This window comes from Mycteria americana, chromosome 16, assembly GCF_035582795.1.
Source record: "Mycteria americana isolate JAX WOST 10 ecotype Jacksonville Zoo and Gardens chromosome 16, USCA_MyAme_1.0, whole genome shotgun sequence".
In the NCBI taxonomy this organism is placed as follows: domain Eukaryota; kingdom Metazoa; phylum Chordata; class Aves; order Ciconiiformes; family Ciconiidae; genus Mycteria; species Mycteria americana.
This window is the reverse complement of record NC_134380.1, coordinates 10,715,186-10,730,384: the sequence shown is the minus strand read 5'-3', so window position 1 is coordinate 10,730,384 and position 15,199 is coordinate 10,715,186. Positions and strand designations below refer to the sequence as shown.

Sequence of the window (15,199 nt, the reverse complement as noted above, 5' to 3'; positions counted from 1 at the left end):
CGGCGCGGGGTGGTATCTCCTTCTTCATGCCAACGGCAGTCTATTAAAAAAATAAAAACCCAAGCAAAACACACGCACGCATTTTGCTCTTGCCTTCAGCGATGGCAGGATTTCAGCCCCAGAATTAGGGAGTTTTTGGAGGGTGCCGTTGGCGGTATTCCCGGGTATCAGCTATGCAGAGCCAACCGTGCCCAGGGTGCTCTCACCGCGCCAGGGCAACGCAGGCTCAGGAGCTCAACTATTGCTAAGCAGCTCCCATTTGAGGAAAGCCGTTCGCTGAAAACGTGCTTGAGCTGAGAGCGGACCAGGCGCCATCTCCTCCGCTCTGGGTTATTCTCACCTAGGAAGGATCGTTCTGCAAGAAGGGAACATCAGAACATCTTGCAGAACATCGTTCTGCCAGAAGGGAACCACAGAATTTGGTTACTCTGGGTTGTGGTAAATAGGGAGGCTGGTCTGGAAGAAATATAGAAAAGGGCAAGTGCTGGGGAGCGGAGCCAAGCCAAGGCCTCTGCTAGGGACAAAATAATGCAATAGTTGGTCTTGAGACACCTCCTTTAGCATTTTCTCTAGTAGAGAAACACAACTGTCTGTCTCTCTCTCTCTCTCGCACTCACTGCTGCTAAAGTGCAACTAATTACAACTCTCCCTGCTTCCCACCAGGTCCTCATTAATAGTCTGTTTCTATTTCATGCGATACTGATTTTTAAGTGGGAATACTGGCCAGCGGATGCAGGGAGACTGCAGGAACTGTTCCTAGAGGATTACGCACCACAGTCTTCTGGATGTGCAGGCAACCTTTGGGGTTTCCTTTAGTCCTTTGCTCCTCAGAAATGGGGTTTGCTTCCGCATTTGTCAGATGCCCGCCCAGCCCACCAGCCCCGCCGGGGAGAGCAGCTTCGCCTCCACACTGGGACAGAAACTCCCAGGCTGGGGACCGAGGCTCGGGCCACGGGCAGAGGAGCCTTTTGGCTCTCACCACGGTGGCTGTAGGGGCCACAAGCCGTGATCACTGCATACCTGCTGCCGGTCCCCCAAACCACACCAAGCCTATGCCGGGAGAGGCAGGCAGCAGTGCCCCTGCAATACAGCCACATCAGCTCATGTAGCAGACCCACAGAGCCCGCGGGGAGCAATAACCCCACAAGATAGTTTCTTTCCCCGGGACTGGTGGCTCTAGGTCGCTTTTTTGGGGCTGGGGACAATGTTTCACCTCCGCTGCAGTAATGTGAGTTTCCAGTCTCCGGGGAAGCCGCTGCCACTCGTGTTGAACCTCATCGTGTCCCGTTCACACGCCCAGCTCCGCTCTGCAGGGGAGGGGAGCGAAGGATGAATTTTTCCCTTCTGATTTCACTTTAGTTGTTTCCTGGATATTATTAGGAAACTCAAAACAAAACCAAACCCTGAGGAACTTACCCAGATCGGAGTACCTAAGTGAGAATAAAAAGCATGATTCTTGCCAACCCTGGAAGAGAGACAGAGACCAACACCAACAAAAAAAATTAATGAGTTCCACCCCTACAGTCCTTGTAGGTTGTAATTAGTCTAAAGCACGATCATTAGCACTTGCTTCCTCAGCAACCAGAACCTTGCTTTGTGCCCACATTTGCAAACACACATTCACCTTCCTACACTCAACTTGCAGAGGACCTGTGCAGTTTGTAGCATCAAGGAAGCAAAGTCAGGATGCGGCTCCTAAGATCGACTGATGTCTAGTGAAATTTAACAAGAGACTACTTCAAAAGAAAAGGCGTTACATTTTTAATGCATTCCTTTTCTGGTTTAAAGTCCGTTCCCCTTAGGATTTTCCACTTTCATGAGAACTCTTGGTTCTGGTTTAAATGTAAGCCTATAACATGTCTCCCAGCCCCAACCCGGCATCATATCACAGTCCTACGTGGGGCTGTGAGCATCTTCCTACAGACGTGCCCGTGGTCTCTGGTCCCTGCCCTGCCCCATGTCCCCAGCACCCTCCCCAGGCCCCTTCCCCTCCAGTTTCGCACCGCGTACCTTCGCTCCTTCCCGTGACTCCCACCTCCGCGGCAGGACCAGGGCATCAGATGCCCATACCAGGTTCAGACACGTCACCCTGCTCCCCAGGGGCGTCTAAGCCAGCCTGGGCACACGTCAAGCAGAGTACCGTTAACCCCTTTAAGTCATATTTCAATTACAGTTATTTTGGATCAATATTTTTTACCTTACTCTTTATTTTCTCTCCCTTTCCTACACTCCCCTTTCACCTTAACTCATTGCTTCAGGTCGTCCTCATTAATTTGAGAAGACAACTCGCCACCTTTATTTTGACATCAAATTGGGGTGTTCATAAAACAGGACTGGCGTAGCTTTGACATTATCTTGACATGGTAACATGATATTTGCAGCTTTCCACTGACATTTTTTTAACCATTGTTTTGACATTCAGGTACTGTCACCCTCTTCAGTTTGACATCGCAATTGTAATGTCATCTCCACAGTGGCCTCTGCATTGACATTAGCATCAAATTAGCTTTACAATCAATCAGCTGAAATATCAAAGGGAAGGAGAGAGGTTGGCCCCAGCCCAGGCAATCTGGGTTCAGGGCGACAGAAGTCACTTCCGACAGAAGGAAAGGATGTGGACTATACGCATCCAGGAAAACTTGGATGGTAGGAAAGAAAGCGAGCACTCAAGAGGGTTTGCATTAGAAAAAACAGGCAAAAGGCACCAAAAAACCAAACAAAAAAAGACTACTCAGAATACTTCAGGTTAATTAAAAATTAATCATAATTAAAATAAACAATAAAATCGATAAGTCTGCTTATTTTGCCGCTTTCTTTACACCACAGTGCTCGGCTCTGGAGGGCTGTCCAGCTCTGAACTCCTTGCAGAGGCTGCTGCGAGCTGAAGGCGTGGGCGTGCAGTCTGTGGGCTCCGGGGCTATTAGACTATTTAGGATCAGACTGAACTCAGGCCCGATGCCATTATAAACACAGATGTTTTTAGAACCGAGCTGAAAAGTTAATCATCCTATTAATGCCTATTTCTGGGCATGCCACAAGTCAAGAGATTACAGCTTTTGAACGACGGCTGTAGCAACTCTGAGCCAGCGCCCACCCGGTCGGCTCGTGGGAATCCAAAACACAGCCGGCAGGACGGGGTGGAAAGCTGAGCTCTGCCGGGCTCTCCTCTCGTTACGTGCATTAATAGCCTCCTCGCTGCGCCGGCTGACACAGCCCAGCAGCTGTCTGTGGCCGCCCCGCTCTCCCCGGGCAGCGCGGGGCTGACATTTGCAAACGCTCAGATGCGCCAGGATTTTGGGAGACCTCGCGAATCACCCGCTGCGCTCTGCCGGGAGCACCGGTCCGGAGCGGGATGGACGAGAGCAAACCCCTGAAGGTCCGGCTGACGTTCTCCGTGATCCTGGTTGGCGTCTCGCTCCTGTTTGCAGCCGTAGTGACTGACCACTGGGCTGTACTGATCCCCAAAGTGGAGAAATATAACGCCACCTGCGAAGCGGCTCATTTCGGGCTATGGCGACTCTGTACAAAGCGGATTTTTATGCAGGAGCAAGGTCCCAAAGAGAAGGGCTGTGGGCGGATAAGCCTGCCAGGAGGTAGGTGACCACCCACCAATGCACGAGAGAAAGCACCAGGCAGTCGTGCCAGGCTTTGCTTAGGAGGTTGCAGGACGTGGCAGACGGAAAATAGGGTCCGTGTTCCTGTGGCACTTAATTTGGCATGGGGCTGCGTGGGGCTGTTTTCATGTTGGTCTGTAAACACACCTCGCTGTCATCCCTCTTGCTGTAAGTGTGCGCTGTGTTGCCTTGCACGTCTGTTTGTGACCATATTTGAGTCTCCTGCGCAACAAGGACAGCGGTGGGGAGAAAGGGAGGAGGATCGGACACGGTGGAAATGGCAGAGTGAAACTGGGGTAGAGGAAATTGTGCTGACATCAGCCCAGGGCCCCGCAGCACCCAGGCACGCTGACGGCAGCCGCCAAGAAAGCGGATTTATGGGTAGCTGGATCTTTAGGATTTCCAGATCCATATAGCTACGAAGGAACAGCCTGTTCATGGCTGGCATTAGCTATTGAGCTATTTCAATAACAACCGTTCCTCAGGGCAGGGAGGAACAGGGACCTGCAGTATGTTTTGCCAACTTCCAAAAAAGAGTCATAGACTGAGTTTGAAGCACTTTCTCAATGACTTACTGAGCCTCCTCACCTCCCGGCAGAGGCAGCCCGGTCCCACACGCGTCTCCATCACGGGTTCCTCCAGAGCAATCGATAGGGAGGGCGGCGGGGGAGCGGGTACAGCTGCTTTCTGGGAAGACGGTTACATTCCCATGGTAAAAGGAGCTCATTATGTTTTTGCTGATCGCAAAGTCAGCAACATTCGCGCCGCATGCACTAATACACTCCCTCCATGACCGAGCTACGCTGCTTTTTTAGAAGGCTCATAGGGTACTGGATGCTTTCCAGAACAGAAATAACAGGATTGCTTTCACGTTAGACTCACTGCTTGAAATGAAATATGTATGTTAACACGTATTTGAAAATTTCCTGTGAAAAATCTTACTGCCTGGGCTTACTGTATACTCCCTGTATTACTGCAATTCTTTATCTCTCTGGCCAAATTACATGTTCTGAAGAGAGGAGCTCAGCCTCAGCGTTCGGATCTGCCTCTAACCAAATTTGGGAGTGTGTCATCCGTATGCTTAATGTCTCTCGCGAAGGTACTTATGTGCCTAGAAACATATTCCTCACTGTACACCTTTCCTCGTGCACGGAGGAAAACTCCCACAAAAGGAAAAACAATAGAAACGGCTGGATAGACACCAAAATTGCACAACTGTGGGGTAAATATAAAACTCATAAATATCCAGCTGTCTGCAAAAAGCAGATTCACAGGCAGGGCAGCAGGAAAGCAGCCACTATCTTTGACAGACATCAGCATGTGCTTGCACGGGCACTGAATCACGTCCCAGCGCTGCCGTTCCGCCGGGCACAGCGGACAAGTGGGCGACGATGGAGGGGCTGAGCCACCCGCCCCAGCCCGGAGGTGGTTTTCCAGTTTTTAAAGGTATTTGGGAATTTGGATGACATCCTGTGTCGTAATCAGCATCCAAGGTTTCAAAGGGCGAAATTCACACCTCAGTTATAATATAAATATTTTAATCCCCATTTTGCTCACACCAGGAACACAGCGTGGGGTGGAGGGGGAGAGAAGAGCCCCTGCGGATTCGGGCTGCTAAACGGTGCTGCGTCCGCACGGCTCGCCTTAGATTGATTTCACACTTCTGGGAAGAGATGTCAGCAGGGAAACACCGGGGTTGTGAAACCTGCAGCAGTCGAGAAAACGTGAATGAACAAACATGCAGTAAACAAGCAGATGTGGGCACTGGTTTTCCTGAAAATCCTGAGACATAACCAGACATTACTGCCAGGACTGGAAAAGAAACATAAGAATTTATCACTGCATTAGTAACCATTTACCAGTCACTCCCTGAGGAGGAAATGGATGGCATGATTAACATTATTTATTAGGTTTTGAGCTCAGCACAGTGCAAAATGGGGAGAATGACTTGGCTCGCAGTCCACAAAACAGGGCTGTGATTTAGGCAGAGCTTTAAAATTTAACAGCGCTCTTCCGAGGATGTTGACAAATTGGAAAGGGCTCAGCATCCTGCTGTAAGAAATAAAAAGATCAGGGAAACGGCTGTTAAAACCAGGCAAATTCAGATTAATACTGAGACATTTTTAACTGTGGTCAGTGGGCACCGGGGCAGTTTACTACCGGCTGTAAACTGAGTTCACCTTCGCTGCCAGTAACTCCAGCGTAGGTGTTGTCCTACAAAGCGGGCTCTTGTGTGCCTGCACGCTGGGCAGCAGCGGGGATGCTCTACAGCCTGCGTGTGCCACCGGCAGGTTGAACAGGTCCTTGTAAATATGGAAACCTGAGTTCAGGCAACTGGAGAGGAAAAGTGCTCGAGCAAATGGGTTATCAGCAGGGCTGTCTTGTTCCCCGTGTCCATATAAGAGACTCACTCTGCAAGACTGGTATGAAATTAAACCATTTGGAGTTACCATCTACAAAACTCAGTGTGTGTCAAAGGCTTGTTGGCTTGTTGGCCAGGTCAGAGCCCAAGGTCTGGCCCCCTCCACCCCTCAGCCCTCACCTTAATACCTCCTCTAATCACAACAGCAGGTCCTGTCTCCCAAACTTAACAGAACTGGAAACCTCTCATTAAAATCCAGGTTTTTCTAACCATCCAGCCTGCCACAGAACCCCACAGTGTTCATCTGCAGTTCAGTTGCAAGGTGGGCTCCAGCCCCTCCCCAGCCTGTCACTCCGACCTCATGGGTGACAGCTGCCACCTGAAATTCTGCATGGTCCAAACACCTTGTGGCCTCGCTGCCCTTTCTTCCCCCATGAGGTCTCCATACTGCAGACCCCCAAGTTTCAACCATAGCTCAATGCGATTGCAGTTTGACTGCGTTCCACGACTGCGGCAGCTGCCGTCCAGCCCCGTGGCGGTGAGCGGCAGGAGAGGTTGGCTCTGCATGAGTAGAGGAAAGATGAATTGGCCCATTTGCCCCTGCACAGCGGTCATCCAGGAATGGTGGATCTGGAGGGAAGCGGCCAGGAGGGCTGTAAGGGTGGGGTTTCAATAACCTGGAGGGGGGAGGACACTGTGTGATAAACTGCACGTTGCAACCCTAAAGTTCACGCAAGTCTTAATGACCACAGAGCCCCTGGACTGCTCCCGTCAGCACACTGAGGTGACCTCGTGGCAGAGATAATGCAATTAGGGGTGGAGAGAAACCAAGATTGCCACACGGTTTTCATCCATTATAAAACCCATTTTAAATCCTATCCATTATGTAAATGTGGTGTGACACAAATGGGCTCTTCTATTCGTGATGGCACCAGAGAGGCATTGAAGTGCCTCAGTTCTCTTGAATAACAGCGAGCTTTGTTGAAACGGATATTCCTGGCTCAGCAGAGCACCAAAGCCTCTTTAAACTGAAAACAATATATCACTTTACCAAAAACAATCTAGTTATATTTTCCCAGAATAAATGCATTTTCCAAAACCACCTCCCCTAGAGCTAACCAACTTCTGTGATAACCCCATTTATCGTACCTTGGCAGAGCTTTGCTATAAGCCACAAACGCAGAGGCAGCTCCTTTTCCGGCAGACAAGCCCATCTCCAAAAGAAGGTTTTGTGCGCTCCCCCTCTGCTGAGCCTTCACGGACTGGAGGGCGGACTGGGCTGGTTTGCTTCCCCTGCAATGGGCACGAAGCTGTGCCGTGTCCCCCATCACACTGTGTCTGGATGGCTTCACCTTGGGCTTTGTACAGTCAGCACGCCCGGGGACTCCTTTGAGTTCAGCCTTCTTGGAGAATTAATTAAAAGCCAAACCAAACAAACGAAGATGAGGTGTCCCACTTTCATCCCATCTCCCTCCCCTCCCACAGGAGCCAAAGGATCCCCAAACTGGGATCACCGCACTGGATTCTCAGCCTCAGGCACCTCTCAGTGGCTGGCAGGGGCACGCAACCTCCGCTCTGGGGCTCAAAATTTGCAATTTCAGTCATAGAGGTCTGAATGCAAATATGTTTCCTCCAGTCTTTTGCAAGGATAATAAACAGGTCAGGAGATGCCAGAGCTGAACATTAACCTCGTCTCCAGCAAGGAGAAGCTGCAGATGAAATAAGAGTCAGCTTATAAAATTAAGTAGATAAGAGCATCTTGAAGGAATCTTCCGCTAACGGGCTCAAAAACACTGCTTTACAATTGCCTGTCTCCTGGGAGAGAGAAAATAAATCCTCCTTGAATCAGTAACTCCAACATCTGCCATTTGCATGACAGAAAAAACCCACAAGAACCAACAGATAACATACAGTACTCTGGTATCTTCTTGCCACTAGAAATTAATACCGTAAATAAACACCGAAATGCAGTCCGTGTCCCCAGGCAGAAACCCTGCATGGTCCTGCACCCGGGACCTGGCTCAGGTGACCTGCGCTGTAGCAGCAAGTCCCGGCCCAGACACTGGAGAGGACCATAAAGTCCTCCCAGACTTTCTCCCAGCATCTCCTGGGAATTGGTGCTGTGCCGTTTAATGGACAAGAGATGCTGGTGTTAACCAAGCGGCCCCTTGCCGCAGGCAGTGCCTGTATCTCATGCAATCTTGGCGTGATTTCCCGGTCTGATGGGAGTCCAACCTGGGGTGCAGGAGGGGTGCGGGGGCAGGTGCTGAGCGTGTCCTCTACAGCCCGGCTCAGCAGAATAGCGCAATCAGAGCTGGCGCTGCTCAACGTGTCTCCGCAATTGCACCCTTCCAGCCAAATTCCTGGCGAGCAACTGTTCTCCCAGCTCCGCGCCCCTTCAAACCTTCAATTAAATCAGTTATAAATAGCAAGAACACCCTCCACCCTAACCCTGCTGCTGCCAAAGCTTCGAGTCAGCAGGTCCTCACCAGACCCTTCCCCACCCCGCTGAGATGTGAGGCTGAAAGCCTCCGGTGTATCTACTGACAGCAAGGACATCTCTTTGTGGGCTGACTCTCACTAGGCTGAGTATGAAACGATATCGTGGCCACTGAGAGACTCAGCTACCAACTTCCCTCCTCCCAGTATCCCCCTGCCCCACAATCTTGATCCTTGTTCACTTTATAACCCCTCTATAAATATCCCATGTATGTGGCAGCACGCTCACGTAAGGTCCTGATGGAGGAACTTCACAGAGTTCCCACTGTCTAACTCTGCTGTCTTACCAAATTAACTTAGTAGACTGCTCTGATGGGAGTGAACTTTGGTAAAGCCAGGCTGAGTGAGAGCCTCTTCGCCCTTGACTCGTATGGCTTTGATCAGCCTTCCCTTCCCTGGACAACTGTTTGTGGCTTCAGATAGCTTTCGTCTTTTTGGTCTAACAGCCAAAAAATAGCCCTCGGTGTCCCTGTTGTAGTAAAACACCATGTGCTTTGCTGCATTCAGCAGCCTCATTGCTGGGACCCCCATAGCATGGTGACGTCCCCCCCACGCAGCGAACTCCCCTGGGCTGCTCCGCCCTGCCAGCCGCTGCCACGCGGGGGTCTACGAGCTGGAGGAGGGGGGAGCTGGGAAGGAGAAGGTGGATGAGGACACTCCAGCCTCCTTTTTTGGAGCCCAAGCTCATCACAGGAGCGGTGACCCTCCTGTGGCCGACGGGGTGATGCCACTACGGAGTGGGCTGGCAGTGGCGAGGGGAGGTGAGCCGAGATGTCAGCTCAGCTGCGGGCACGACAGGTCTCATCATCATCATCAGGAAATACAGCTACACAGAGGCAGGAACGTGGGATAGCCAAAGACAGAATGAGAAAAATTATCCGTTATTCATGTTTTAAATAGATGAGCAATCAGTGTGAAAAGCTCTCGGAGGGAGCAGCCCACAAAAGGTATCAGAGGGGGCTTCAGCCTTGCCCATGCTGGAGCCGGTGGCCTGGCACGTGGGTGCCACTCATCTGCTCCCAAACAAAACAGATCCAACTCCAATTTCTCTGTGCTACCAAGGGTAGGGAACCTTAAAAACATTGCAAGTTTGATACATCAATAAAAAGCAAATTCGGTTTTACTACCTTTTATCAGAGATTCCCATGCACACTAAATTTCCTTTTCTCTTTCAGAACACAACTGCTCCTACTTCAAGCACTTCACACCAGGACAGAGCTCGGAGATATTTGAAGTAACCACCCAGAAAGGTAAGAATGATCCTGAAAAATATTTTCCTAACTAACTGAGGTGCACACAAGATCTAAGTTAAGGGGTCCCCAAAATGAGGATTCAGTCCTGGTTCCACGGAAAGCAGTAGAGGAATTTCTATCAGATACCACAGCTGGGAAAAATGTAAAAAAAGAAAATGCTCTGAACAACATCAAATGCCAACTTCCCGGGAAGAATAATTTTTATATATGATCACACTCGTAAGTGTGATTTTACTCAAAGTTGTCCCACAAATATATAACAATGTCAATACACATGAAAACTGCAAAAAGTCTTTTCAGCATAAAAATGACTTTACAACATTGGCACTATCTGCGACACTGAGCCTTTGCCATGGAAGGAAGAAGACCTTAATAAAATCTAAATGAATAAACCATACCCCAAGCAGAGTCTTGGCCCTGAAAAGAAGTACAGAGACTCTGTGAAGACCATTAGCAATTTTATGCTTCATATTGATTTTATATGAAAGTCATGTAAAAACCAGCGCTATCAATGGAAGGGAGGAACAGAGATCCTACAAAGACACACACAGTCAGTGTTTACAGAGCATGGATTTTGAAAACAGTCTTTCACAGACAAATTTCACATTTCTCCTAAGTCCCTGATAAAGCCAAATATTTTTAGCACTCATCTAATGTGCTCCTCTCTTTTTCTCGCCCTCTCATTAAGGACAAATTCCTTTCTAGTTCCCACACGACATATTTTGCTGTGGAATAAATGAGCTGATGATTACATTACACATATTAAACAATCTGCTTTGCTTCCAGTGGAAATTATAATGGTGGAAAACTCTGCGCACAGGTTTCCTAACAAAGCAGTTTCCTAAGACAAGAAAGACTGGGAATTTTAAGTGGATACAAGAGCATGTATCTGAGGTACCTGCTTTTGCTCATTTATACACTATCAGTTCCAGCCATCTGATGTTAAAAACCTACCCAATGCCTTCTTAGTCATTTCAGGAAAAAAATCAGGAAGAACTTCTTTTCTTTGAAATAAAAGAAAAAGCTTAAGCCACAGCAAAAGATTTTACATCGAAACAAACTCTTTCAGGCAGTTCTAGCACATAGTAAAGAGAAACATTAAGGAAATCATAATAAAACAGTGGTATGAAAAGCAATGAGAACAAAGAGTGATCTGCTGTTCCCTTTCGCAGAAATAGGTACGTTTCGATGGGAGCTAATTAGTAACAGGCAAAAAAATTCTTCATGACTTTGCCTGGGAGATATTTTTTTTTTAATGGCTTGAAAGGCAAATATCATCAGGCACTGTGATGTTCACGCATGGCTACATGTGTTAAATATTAAACTAATCTGAAAACGAATGCAATATGTAAATGAAGGCCTGAATTATTCAATTAGCAATTCTTCCCCTCCATTCAAGCACTGAACTGTGCTTCGGCTGGGGGAAGTGTCCAGCACACATCTTAGCCGGCTTAGCAAAAACCAGGACATTTTATGGAGGGTTTAATCCTATGCCCTGAAGAAGCTGGGTTTTCACAGAGCTGGAAATCACTGTCTTAAAGGAAGAAAAAAAAAAGAAAAGATGCTACGCTAACACTTCACCTCTGGCCTCCTGCCCGCTTTGCCTGCTCGGATCTTGAGCCCCATGCAGCATACAGCTGTCTTTCTGCATCGCTACAACACCAGCACCATGCACGGGGGCCTTGTTGGGGCTCTGCAGTACAGATCTGGAATAAAAATAGCATAGAGCCGTCTATTTAATCTGAGAGCAGAGTGTGGCGTGAGGGAAGACAGAAGAGCATGGAGCCCAGTAAGGCTTCAATAATAACATCTATGCAGCAGAGCTAAAATGACTGCAGCCCAGAGCTTCATCAGACCAATACAGGTGCCATTTGCTCTTTCAGTGAGTGTTCAGAAAGTGTTTCCCCCTCCTGCTCTGTTTTTATACCCTTTGCATTCAAAAGATACATGTCCAATACTTGCCCCTGCTTTTATTTGAGGAAAATACTCAATTCACCAGAGCCACCTCTCCGCAGCAGTGGGACGATACGTATTTCTCAGAGTGACCTACTGCAAAGTCACAACAGCTGATGGGAGCATGCTCAAAATTTGCAGACTTTTGCATTTTTTGGCGTTTGTTTTGCTTTGGCAGAATACAGCATTTCAGCTGCAGCCATCGCCATCTTCAGCGTTGGCTTTGCAATCATCGGAACAATCTGCGTCCTGTTATCCTTCAGGAAGAAGAGGGACTACCTGCTGAAGCCAGCATCCATGTTCTACACCTTCGCAGGTAGGAGGCTCGGTGCTCACATGCTTGCACTCCGTTCATAGGACAACGTAGATAAACTTAGATAGATCCTGGGAGGACGGAGACACTTCTAAAAATGCCCTAAAAGTGGCATTTTCCTCCTAGCCACAGTCAGACTACAAGTCCCTATGTGGTGCTCCAGCTGAAGGGCTCTGAACATGTCCAAGCATTACCCAGCAGCTTGTCTGTATTTTCTCCAACTGCCTTTAAAAGGGGCATTTCTAACATACTCAGTTCTGGCCCCAGTCTAAACCAGGGATATACGCTATTCCAGCTCATTTATTAAGACTCAAACCAAGAAACAGCTGATCCAGGCCCAAAATACACAGCTGTCTCCCAAAAACATGCGGACTGCATTTTTACATGAGCTAGGAATACCTTGAGTGCCACAATGACTGAAAGACAGAGGTGCAAATTGTCACCTCAATAAAACTCTTATTCAACCTTTGGAAAAGCTGCCTAGGGAACACAATTATTCCTCCACCACTTTGAGTTTCCCATCCAAGCCTGCCAAAAAGATCACACTCAACAAGTCAGCGGCTGAGTTGGATGGCCTGGCTTATAGCAGAGCTCTAAGCAGTTGTGAGCGATGGTTCCTTCAAACAGTCAATGACTCACCTGTGACTCTCACTGCAATTCCTGTATGCAAAAAGACAGATGAGGTGGTTAATTAAGGATGAAAAATTGACAGCTGGTTATTCAACCCACTGCTCCCATCTTCCTTCAGGTCTCTGCATCATCATCTCTGTTGAAGTCATGAGACAATCTGTGAAGAGGATGATCGACAGCAAGGAGACAGTCTGGATGGAGTACAGTTACTCCTGGTCCTTCGCCTGTGCCTGCTCCTCCTTCGTCCTGCTCTTCATCTGCGGCATCATCCTCCTCCTGATCGCGCTGCCTCGCTTCCCCCAGAACCCCTGGGAGACCTGCATGGATGCAGAACCGGAGCACTGATGTTCCCAGCACCCATGAGAAAAACCAGAAAGCATTCTGAAAAGATTTGTATTTTTTAAAATGTCTGGGTCTCACTATACAATGTGCACTCCATTAACTAAGTCATTACTGAACCAAGGCATGTTCAGTTGTAATTACTGCTTTGTGTCTTTTTTTTTTCCTCCCCCCCCCCTTTTTTTTTTTTAAGAAAGCAAAAAGATCATTCAGCACCAGTGTGGGTCGTGGGTGAACGGCACTGCTCTCTGCCAGTTTGGGGACGCCCTGTGCTGATGCAGTTGGGGGAAAATCTGTGTGTGAGCCAGCTTGTGCCACAAAGATAGCTTTCTTAGGGAGATGATGTTTGGTGTAGTTGGGTGTAGATCCGTGAGGGATATCGGGCTTTTACACCTCATTTGGTCAGAGAGAGACGGTGAGAAATTCTAGCTCGGCGGGGAATCCGTTTCCCCATTCATGCTGTATTCCTCTGCCTCCCTAAGAAGGGTTAGCTCACCACTCTGGAATAAGTTGGAGATCCCTATGCTATTCTATTAAGCTGTTAAAATTTGAAAAACAAACCCAACAAAAAAAAAACAAAACCAAAAACTTTGCCTAGCATTGGGATAAAAATTTCTCCTACAAATTTACACCCTGCAGTTCCATTCTTCTGAATTACACACAAAAAACCTGCAAGATACAGTTTTTGTTCTGCTTAAACTTTGATGGCAAAGCGAAGAAGTACTGAACATTAAAGTGATATTTTCCTTTAATAAAAAGCATAATCTTCCAGTAGCATGATTTTCTGGAAAATTATTTTGATGGATGAATCACTTGGCCCATCAAATTCTGCTAGGTCCAGAATGACAGTGTAATTCTGGATGGTATTTACTGTACAGAGCTCTCATTTGTTCCCCGTGAATGGGCTTTTTCAGAATCCATGCTTTGCTCACTGCATATGTATACAAAACTACATTTTAGGAAAAATCCTTCAAGGTAGCTGCCAAGAAGGAAAGGACTTAGGCTGAACCACCCGGGAGAGTCAGCCCCGAAAATACTACGAAAGTGCCTCGCTGTTTATGCATGCCTGAAGAAACGTTCGCCCGAGGCATCGCTGATGGGGGATGCTGCGGAGGCTGCTCGCGTTGCAGAGCCCCCGCGGTGCTCTGCTGCGGCTGCCTGCAGCGCTGGGGGAGGCTGGGGGTCCCCCAGCCCCACACCCTCACCCTGCCCCTCCGGCCGAGCCCTTTGCACCATCACGGTCCCCCAGCGCCAAGACGTGGGGGTCCTTTTTTCTTTTTTTTTTTTTTTTTTTTTTTACAGTTCAGTTTTCCGAATCTGCTCAGCATTTTGCCATTTTTCCCCCCAAGTAGGAAAAAGTATTTGTTTTAAGTTGCAGTTCCTTCACCCAATAATTTACAAAGCAGGAAAAAAGGAAACCGAAGCGTCCTTCCCTTCGTGCTTACCTGTCCACAATTCTAAAGAAAAACAGAATCCAGAACAGAAATTTTTTGATCATTATGAAGAGATCTGAAATCGTGACACGGTCAAAACATTTCCGCGATTTTGTGCTGGTGCGAGGGGCTGCCCATGGCCCTGCCGTCGGCCAGGCCCCGTCCAGGCGTGCTGAGCCCCAGCAGCCCCCAGCCACTCTCAGGCACGTCTCCAGTTTCCCATCAGTAGAGTGGCAGCGAGAACAGAAGCCTTTTGTGAAGTTGCATTAACATTTTTCAAGCTCTTTGAAGTTGAAAAGCACTACAAATAACATGTATATTATCAAGTTTTGGGAGAAAGCATTCATTGGTGCTCAGATCTGAGTATGAGCTGAGGAACTCTGCCTGTCTCTCATCATGAGAGACAACTGCAAGTCTTCAAGTTGTCACTGAACCACTGTGAAATGCTAAATGGTTTTGAAATCTTATTTTTGGGTACAGAGCTGACATTCTTAATTTGCATTTTCATTGTTCAGGAAAACAGAGGCTAGTTTCTAGGGAGATCCTTTACACGTGACAACAACCGAAAAGAAAGTAGTTGGTGTGACCCCTGGGGTGGCTGACCCCAGGCTGGGACACCCAAACACACGCAACGCAGACTAATCTAAGCAAAGCAGCTGGCGGGCACAAAGGCATTCCCAGCTCAGCCATCATCATCAAAATGGCCTCACCTTGGACATGCAGTGGGTTGCGATAAGCGAGGTTTGGGGACGTGGGTCTAAGTTCATCATCCCATGCGGACCGGTGGCACGTCCTGTGGCCCT

General features: G+C 48.3%; 1 protein-coding gene across 1 annotated transcript; it reads left to right on the top strand.

The window, feature by feature from the left end:
* The first annotated feature begins 3,196 nt into the window (after positions 1-3,196).
* CACNG1 (calcium voltage-gated channel auxiliary subunit gamma 1) lies at positions 3,197-13,537 on the top strand. The gene is made up of 4 exons (XM_075518669.1): positions 3,197-3,593; positions 9,651-9,725; positions 11,860-11,997; positions 12,743-13,537. The coding sequence occupies exons 1-4, from the start codon at positions 3,353-3,355 to the stop codon at positions 12,967-12,969; spliced, it is 681 nt and encodes a 226-aa protein (XP_075374784.1). The 5' UTR covers positions 3,197-3,352; the 3' UTR covers positions 12,970-13,537.
* Positions 13,538-15,199: the final 1,662 nt, after the last annotated feature.